The sequence below is a fragment of the Panicum virgatum genome, chromosome 2K (assembly GCF_016808335.1).
Source record: "Panicum virgatum strain AP13 chromosome 2K, P.virgatum_v5, whole genome shotgun sequence".
Classification (NCBI taxonomy): Eukaryota; Viridiplantae; Streptophyta; class Magnoliopsida; order Poales; family Poaceae; genus Panicum; species Panicum virgatum.
This window is the reverse complement of record NC_053137.1, coordinates 51,191,398-51,200,141: the sequence shown is the minus strand read 5'-3', so window position 1 is coordinate 51,200,141 and position 8,744 is coordinate 51,191,398. Positions and strand designations below refer to the sequence as shown.

General features: G+C 42.5%; 1 protein-coding gene across 1 annotated transcript; it reads left to right on the top strand.

Moving 5' to 3' along the window:
• The first annotated feature begins 2,325 nt into the window (after nt 1–2,325).
• LOC120695770 (peptidyl-prolyl cis-trans isomerase FKBP15-1-like) lies at nt 2,326–5,227 on the top strand. Its single transcript, XM_039979000.1, has 6 exons — nt 2,326–2,516; nt 2,618–2,667; nt 3,607–3,669; nt 4,295–4,385; nt 4,475–4,579; nt 4,858–5,227. The coding sequence occupies exons 1-6, from the start codon at nt 2,456–2,458 to the stop codon at nt 4,941–4,943; spliced, it is 456 nt and encodes a 151-aa protein (XP_039834934.1). The 5' UTR covers nt 2,326–2,455; the 3' UTR covers nt 4,944–5,227.
• Nucleotides 5,228–8,744: the final 3,517 nt, after the last annotated feature.

The following is an 8,744-nucleotide window of genomic DNA, read 5'->3' as shown; positions in this document are numbered from 1 at the left end:
CGAGGCCGGCCAGGTAGCCCGAGGCCACCGGTGCCAGGGGAGACCGCCGGATGGGGAGAGAGGGGCCGGCGCCTTCGCCGAGGAGCGCGCCGGAGCTTGAGCAGGCGAGCCTCGCCCTCTCTCGGCGTGGCCGGATCTCGTGGAGGCCCGCCACCGCCGCGCGCTCCGCCACCGCGCAGACCTCCGCCGGCGCCGCGCAAGCTCCCCCGCCCTGCCGCCCTGTCCGCGGCCTGGAGCAAGGAGGGCGGAGAAAGGAGGGAGGGGGCAGAGGACTCCGGCAGCTCCTGGAAGGTCGCCACGCCGCCCTGTCAGCGGCCGCCGCCGCACGGGCCGCGCTGCGCCTCCTCGCCGGCCGCCGTGAACGGCCTCGCTGCGCGCCGCTGCCCCCACCGCTGCGGCCCCTGCCCCTGAGCTCCCGCGCGCCGCCCCTGCCCCCGCCGCTAACGGTCTCGCCGCGCGGCGCCGCCCCTGCCCCCACCGCGAATGAGCTCCCTGCGTGCCGCCCCTGCTCGGTCAGCACCAAGGCGAGAATCCAGGTTAGCGAGGGCACTGCGCCCCGCACCGCGGGGGAAAACGGGCAACTCGCGATGATTACGGCGTGAGGGTTCGCGATGATCACGACCAATGACATAACGGGTACAAAGGGCGGGTATGTGGAGGCGGGGTGAAAAAAAAATGGGAGTCAGCGGGAGGGGGCGCGGGGTTTGCACGGGGCGCGCGACGTCAATCCGTCTGCCTCTGCTTTTGGTCGATCAATTTTGCTTCCAGGTGGGCTCAAAAGTGTTGGGTTGTGAGGTGGGTATGGGGGCTAGTCTTGGTGAGAAAGGTTCCAATTTCCATGGATCCTTATAGTATAGATAGATTAATTGGATTCTAAAAATACCTTTCATAGATCAATGACTAGAAAAAAAATCCATGGGGAAAGTACATAAAAATACATAAAAAATATCCTCTGGTAGTTTACAATCATTCTAACAAAGCTCAACAACCTAAAGCTGATCTGCAACTTATAACTGATGTTTATCACATTATGTTATTATTAATTTCCTATATTATACTCGATTAAAGTTGGCAATATCATTATTAACAATTTCACCTCTATATTATGCACTCCTCCTATCATAGAAAGACTGCTCTTTAAGTTTATGCGTAAGTCAAAACCATCTTAAACTTGATTAGAAAAAATATAGTAATAAATTATTCTAAGTTACTCTATCTAAGAAACAAGTCATTCTAATTTATGTCTAAATTAAACTATATTAAATTTAATCAAGAGTTTCAATATTTATAACCCATGTGCTATTCTACATCCTAGGTGTAGCGGGTTATTCTATACCAATAGCTAGAATGAGCAGAATTACTGAGCAAGTTTTCAGTAATTTAGTAATTGGCGTAAATTTTATTCGTAATTTGACGACTATTTTTGCTAGTAATAGAAGACATTCTACACCTAGAGTGTAGAATAGCATTGCTGTATTTATAAAATATTTTTACTATTTTTTCTAAAAAATATTTTATTGTAAACTATTGTACGATTCGTTTTTAGTCAAACTAGTAGAGATATACGTGCCACAGACACATATTTAATTTTCCTTTTATCAAGCAACAATATCATTTATTTCCCTTCAAAAAATAGTACACATCTTTCTTTTCCTTTCATAAAAGAATGATGTCAATCATTATCTTTCTAAAACAAATAATGACACGAATTATGGGTGAATGCATGTGCAAAGAAAAGTAAAATTTGCGTCAAAGAAAAGTAATATACGGGTAAAAAAGTGGATATATGAAATCGCTAGTGTAAAAAGTATTAGAATTTTGATAAAAAACATTTTTCTTCTATCGATATACACCCTTTTTTTATCAAACTTTTGCCCTGTTAAGCAGGACACTCACAAGGGGGTAAGACAGACCTAATTTTGGTGAGAAGATTTAAGTTGTTTCAACTTTTTATTGTTGGTGTGTTTAGTTCTTTTGGTGTAAAGTTTTTGAAGTATATAGACACACATTTAAAATATTAAACAAAGATTAATGACAAAATAAATTACAGATTCTGTTTGTAAACTGCGAGACAAATTCATTAAGTCTAAGTAATCTATCATTAGCAAATATTTACTGTAGCACCATATTGTCAAATCATGACGCAATTAGGCTCAAAAGGTTCGTCTCATAATTTACATGGGAAATGTGCAATTACATGCGAAATGTGCAATTACTTTTTTTATCCACATTTAGTATATCATGTATGTATCCATTAAATGTGACGTTTTTGGCTAAATTTTTTCGAGATCTAATCTATACGGGTTTATATGTAGGAACTGCTTCCACAGACAGAACCCAAGCAATCCCAAACGGCCAAACAGCCCCTCACTCCTGCCGCTCTGTTATAACGCACATCCCGTCTGCACCCCGAGATCGGCGAATTGCTCTCTCTTCCGGTCTTCTCTCGCAAGTCATGGCGAAGCCGCAGGTTCTTCTCTGCCTCCTAGTCGCCGCCGCCGCGCTGCTACTCGTCGGTGAGTAGACCCCCACCCCGGCTTCGATTTCGTGGGGTATGCAGTTGCACCCTCACGCAGCGACTTTTGATCCGATCTGATCTGACTTTTGTGTCTCGCAGCCGCGGCCAAGAAATCCGGCGACGTGACTGAGCTCCAGATCGGCGTCAAGGTAACAGCTTTCGGTTCCGCCCTACTTGTTCTGCCCGCTTCGTGTATGAATTGTTATGTTCCGTCCCCCCCTTATCTGATTAGGATTTCGGATAGGACTCATAGACTGATGGCAGATTAGATGGTAGTTAGGTAGAATGAAAAATGCTGATTTTGATCAGATTGGATGTTTAGTTTACAGGGAATAGATTTAATCCCTAGCGTAGTGTAAGGAACAGATAGAAATTGAGGAAAAAATTGTTTTGGGAGTTATGTCCTCATATATTATTGTGAAAGCAGAAATGTGCACGAGAACCGAATTGTTGTGGTAGGATTAACTGGGCTATTGGCTAAAAGAAACCAAGGTTTTTTCAGTAGAGATCATGATATTGTGTTTTTATTCAAGAACACGTAGAGATCATGATCTGAGGAGAGATGTTTAATGAAACTCAACATTCTATTGTTTTTACAAGCGCAACAAGTCAGTGTAATTCTGTATTCACATCTAAATTTGATTTACTTATGCGCAGCTCTAGTTTCTTATTTGTTTCTTATTGAATTAGGTTACGTATCCTATAGAAAGCATAAGCTGAGTTCGAACCTTAAAACCTCTTTGATTCGGCTACAAATCAACATGAGATGTTCCAAAATCTCTTTTCAAGTTCTACAGTAAAGCGAATCAAGTTTTCATACAAATCATAACTCCAAAGCGTTATGATTCTTTCTGCTTTTCTCTTAAAGAACTGAATATCTAGTGTTTTTTTGGAACAACAGAATATCTAGCTGGACAAGCAGAAGTGAACAACTGTTCTTACTAAAACCATTAACCATGCTCTAAGACTTTTTTATGCCACTCTAATACTTGATGGATTGCAAATAATAGCATATGCTTATCATCATTTCCAGCTGTTAGTTTTGTCAGATTCTTATATTGATGTTATGCCTCTATTCGTAAGTGCAGTACAAGCCTGAATCCTGCAGCATTCAAGCTCACAAAGGTGACAGAGTTAAAGTTCACTACCGTGTAAGTTTAATGTTTGCCTTCTCATCTGTTTCCTTATGTTGCAATTAATAATGGTAGTTGTCCTACATAGAACTATTGTAGTGATTTCTTTGAGTAACTATAGCAACTATATTGTTTCATTTCACCCATTCAGCACGACTTGCTTGTTGTCAGTTTCTTTTATTTTGCCAATTTTATTTAAAATAACCTTTGTTTGAGTTGGAAAAGTGGGACATATACAATATAATATTGTAATGGCAACGTATGCTATGCAAACCACCTTCGTATGCAAACTATGGAAACTCTAATCTGGACCACCGGATCAAGATCCAAGGGGCATGAGGAGGGGGGTAATTTTACAATTAACCGCCCGCCCTTGGATAAGGTAATCACACTTTTGCAAATCCCTCCTCCCACTCCCCCTGCGCTTCCCCTTGGATCTTGATCCGGTGGTCCAGATTGGAGTTTCCATAGTTTGCATACGAAAGTGGTTTGCATAGCATACGATGCCTATTGTAATCTATTGAATTAGTACCATTGAGCAAAACTGTTAATTCACCCAGCCTCCTCTGCATAAAGAAGTTCTAATGCTGCTTACAATAATTACCTTCTGGGTTATGCTCACTTGCTGTCATTTTTCTGACAGGGAAAACTTACTGATGGAACAGTTTTTGATTCAAGCTATGAAAGGGGTGACCCTATTGAATTTGAATTGGGCACTGGCCAAGTGATCAAAGGTAATTATTGGCAATGGACCCGTTGGCTACTGTCTGTTTTGCGTGTGCTCTGTTACTATGTCTGAATTTCTTTACTATATACTCTGTAGGCTGGGATCAGGGTCTCCTGGGAATGTGTGTTGGTGAGAAGCGGAAGCTGAAGATCCCATCAAAACTTGGCTATGGCCCTCAAGGATCACCGCCTACTATTCCAGGTATGCTATTTTGATATATTCTGCTCCTTGTCTTATGAGCACATGGTTGCGATTGCGGTAGTCAGATTCTGATTACTCGATATAAATTCGGCCTGGGTAATTATCACACTGCTGTGCACACATCTAGTGGTTTACTACCATTATGCTACTGACACTGTCAGCTGAATGTATTCCTTCAATGCCATGAAGGAGGGAGGGTTCCTTTAACTTCAGTTTCTTGTCAGGTGTGTGTTCATTACAGTATCTCTGATCCGAACCATTTATCTTTCTGCTTGCAGGTGGAGCAACTCTCATATTTGACACCGAGCTTGTTGCTGTCAATGGGGAGCCATCCAGCAAATCTGATGAGAGCAGTGAGCTTTAGATAGCAGGGAGGGTAGAATTGGCTTCCAGAATCCAGATCAAAAAGTTACCAGATCAGATAGATGAATGCATAAACCATTTTACTCAGAATTCGGCGAATGTAATGCACTTAGAGAAATGAGCATCCGTTCCCTGTGACTTTGTTTTGTTATTCCACAAGAACAATTAGTCTTTCTGGAGCAAACTCCTGATCTCGTGATTTCTTTTTGGGAATCACTACAGGCTTGTGACTTCATTTGGATGACAAGATTCATATTGAACTTATGCATGGGTTACGACATGTCATTACAAGTTTTTTTTGAAACTTTGGATGCTAACTTTATTTCACCATTGACTTGGTCAAATCGCGAGTCACAAATGGGATTACAAACTCCAGGAGGGTGTGGAACGACACCCTTCTAGCTAAATATGATTTTTTTATTTAAAAAAATGAAGGTTTTACATACTGTTCGCACTCAGCAAACAGTTTATCTATTTGCAAAGGAATGATAATCAGATTGAACCAACAAGTTTCCACCTTTTACGTACTGTTCAAACACAACAAAAATTTAGCTATTTGCAAAGGAATGATCATCAGGTTGAACCAACGAGTTTCTACCGCCCTATCCAAAATGAATGCTATTTCATGTCAAACAGAAATGGCCATTTTTGCATAACCAACAGTACTACAGCTGATATTAATAATGTTGACTAACAAAAATACATCTCTGATCTAGGCTGGTCTCTTCAGTATCGGGCCCCATCTTCTTGAAGAGGTCCCTGATGTGTGATCCTCAGGTAGTATCTGAAACATGGCCTGCCCATTGCATATGATCCTGTGAGTTCTGTAGGAAGCTTTTCTGTCTCACTTTCACCTAATCTCCGTGGTTGTATGCTTCCATCTTGAAAGCAAGCTCCTTGATGTCATGAAGCAGAAGCTGCAACGCCAGCCCTAATGACCACATGGGCCAGCAGCCCAGCATTAAGCTGCTCTGATGGTAGTGGCAATACGGTGCCGTTCAATGTGGCAGGCAGGGACATGAAGATATTGAGGGCAGAGTAGGGTTTCAAATACTATCTTTCTGGAGGTGGGGGATGTGGCAAGTGTCTGAATCTGAATGTTCTCTGCATTTTCAACAGATGACAGAAAATAAGAAAAACACACAAAATAGCGATACAACAACTGAGCTGTCCAGCATATGAAAGTAGAGAAAACTAAAGTATCAGTAAGATTGCTAATACAGGAGGAGAATCAAATTACAGCTTACACGGTTACTTGTAAATTTTGAAACACAACAGGTTTAACCATAAAAAGAGTGCATAGAAGTATGGTGCAAGGACTTGGCTTGTATGAGATCATTCCAGTAAGAGCAGTCTATACTATCCCCATCAGCATATATCGGCACACTGTTCTTACCAGAGTTTTAACCATAAAAAAGAGTGCATATAAGTACGGTGCAAGGACTTGGCTTGTATGGGATCATTCCAGTAAGAACAGTCTATACTATCCCCATCAGCAAATATTGGCACACCGTTCTTACCATAGTCCCACATCGCCTAACATGAAACATGGTCTAAATGTTTTGTTTTAGAATCGTACATGTTCTAATTGTGCTTAGTGTTTCCAACAGCACAATCTGACAGCAGACGGAAGCATCTACTTAGACATGGCCAGAAATGCTGTTGTGAACCAAAAAAAAAAGATCAATGAACCAGTACCAAAAGTGCATTTTCTATTTCATCAGCAGAAGCAAGTAGGCAATCCCCTACTTTCCAAATGAAGTAGAAATGGGGGCACCCATTTCTCCCCACTAATCTGCATTTTTGGATAGGATATGCGAAGGTGAAAGATTTCACTTGCGGTTGAAAGTGATCGGGTGCTCTAACTTAAGAGGGGGAGGGGGTGAATTAGGCACTTTAAAACCTTAACCTATGGCTCCAACTAGTTTGCACAAAAATTTAAACTAAAATATGCTATCTAGATGTGCAACTATGGTTCTTCTAGTGTGAAACCCTCATCCCAAAAAAATTTAGCAACCTATAGCCAATCCTATCAAGATACTACTCTAGTAAAGTAAAGGCACAAAGATTGCAATATGAAATGCGGAAGCTTAAGTAGGAGGGATGAGAGGAAGCAAACTCTTGACACGAGGATTTATTCCGTGGTTCGGATTGCCACAAAGACGCCTCTACATCCACGTTGTTAAAGCACTCACGAAAATTGTCGCTTCCCGACAATCAAGTCTCTTCCGTGAACACAATCACGGTTACCTTGATCCCGCTTTCCACTAAGGGAGCTTGCCCACGAAGGAGGGGTCTCCGTCTCCCGCACAATGTTGTCAACACCGCTCCACACCAAGCCGGATGGTCGTTGACTTGCCAGTGAGCCACCAATGCTCCAAGGGGCCAGCGCACTAAGATACAAGTGTGGTTCACTCTAGAACCAAAGCACAAGGATGCAACACCTTGCTCTCACACTCACTTAGGAGCTAACCTAGCACTAACACTCACAAAGCTTGTGCTAAGGACTAAGGATTTGATCTCTAAACTCTTGGGTGGCTTGGAGGTGTTCTTGGGTGTGTGTGTGATGTCTTGAAACTCCAGCAAACATCAAATAGCCGGGGGAACATATATATATAGGCCTCTAACTTGAACTAGCCATTTAGAGCCGTTGGACACTTTTCTGTGTAGGCATCGGAACTTTCGGTGCAAGGGCACCGGTTTTTTCGGTCACACTGAGCTCTGAACTAGCCGTTGGCTGCTCAGACACAGCCGCAGCAAAAGCCTGGGACCATCGGTTAAACCGATGCTAGAGCGTCGGTTAAACCGGTGATACATGATCTTCACGTATCTGTTTGCACTTGATCAATTCTTGCTGACATCATTGCATCGACGCTTGCTCCGATGGGGCATCGGTTCTTCCGGTGCTGAAGGCTTGGCTCCTGGACACTTGACATCGTCTCTGGACAATAGTATATTAATTGCACCGATGTCTTTGAGTGACATGTCGGTTCAACCGGTGCCTAAGAGCTGTCTTGACTTGATCCCATCTAGCACCAAAACTTGCACCGATGCATGGACGTCTCTACGACTGATTGGACTTGGCATCTTGATGGTGGATTGGACATGACGTCTCGATGATGGATTGAACATTGCATCTTGACGGTAGTTTGGACATTTTGAATTATATCCATAGGACCTAAGAACTTCTACACGTGTGCTTGTTAGTCCCATTAATTATGTTGTCACTTAATCACCAAAATCACAAACAATAACCTAAATGGAGCCATGTTCCTTGCAGCGGTCCACCGATTCCATTCCTCAATCAACTCAGCTTGCTTCTTGTCGCTCCTATAAAGAATTTAAATGTTCAGAGCAAGAGAACAAGGAATGTCGCCTCAAAAAAAAAAGGAATGGGTGTAAATTCAGGGTCGGAAAGGCCATCACTAGAGACAAAAAGGTGAAATTCACATAGTTCCTCAAATACACACCAAAATAGCTCCTCTGCTCCTAACACCCTACCAAAAAGTAATGATATTCTGTACAAAACAAAAACTCCTGTTTCATCATGAACAACAGTATTTCAGCTAAATGAAATACTGTTGACTAACAAAGCTAACCTCTGATCTATTTTGATCTCAAGCATCCACCAGAAGTAAGAATTTGAACTTGTCTGCATTCTTGATCAAACAGGAAGGCAGATGCTGACTTTGGTGCCGGCTTCGTCTTCTTGATGAAGAGGTCATATGAATGTATACTCTTCAGGCAGCATGCCAAATAGGTCCTCCCCATTGCATACGATCTTTTCGATTCTGTTTGGATT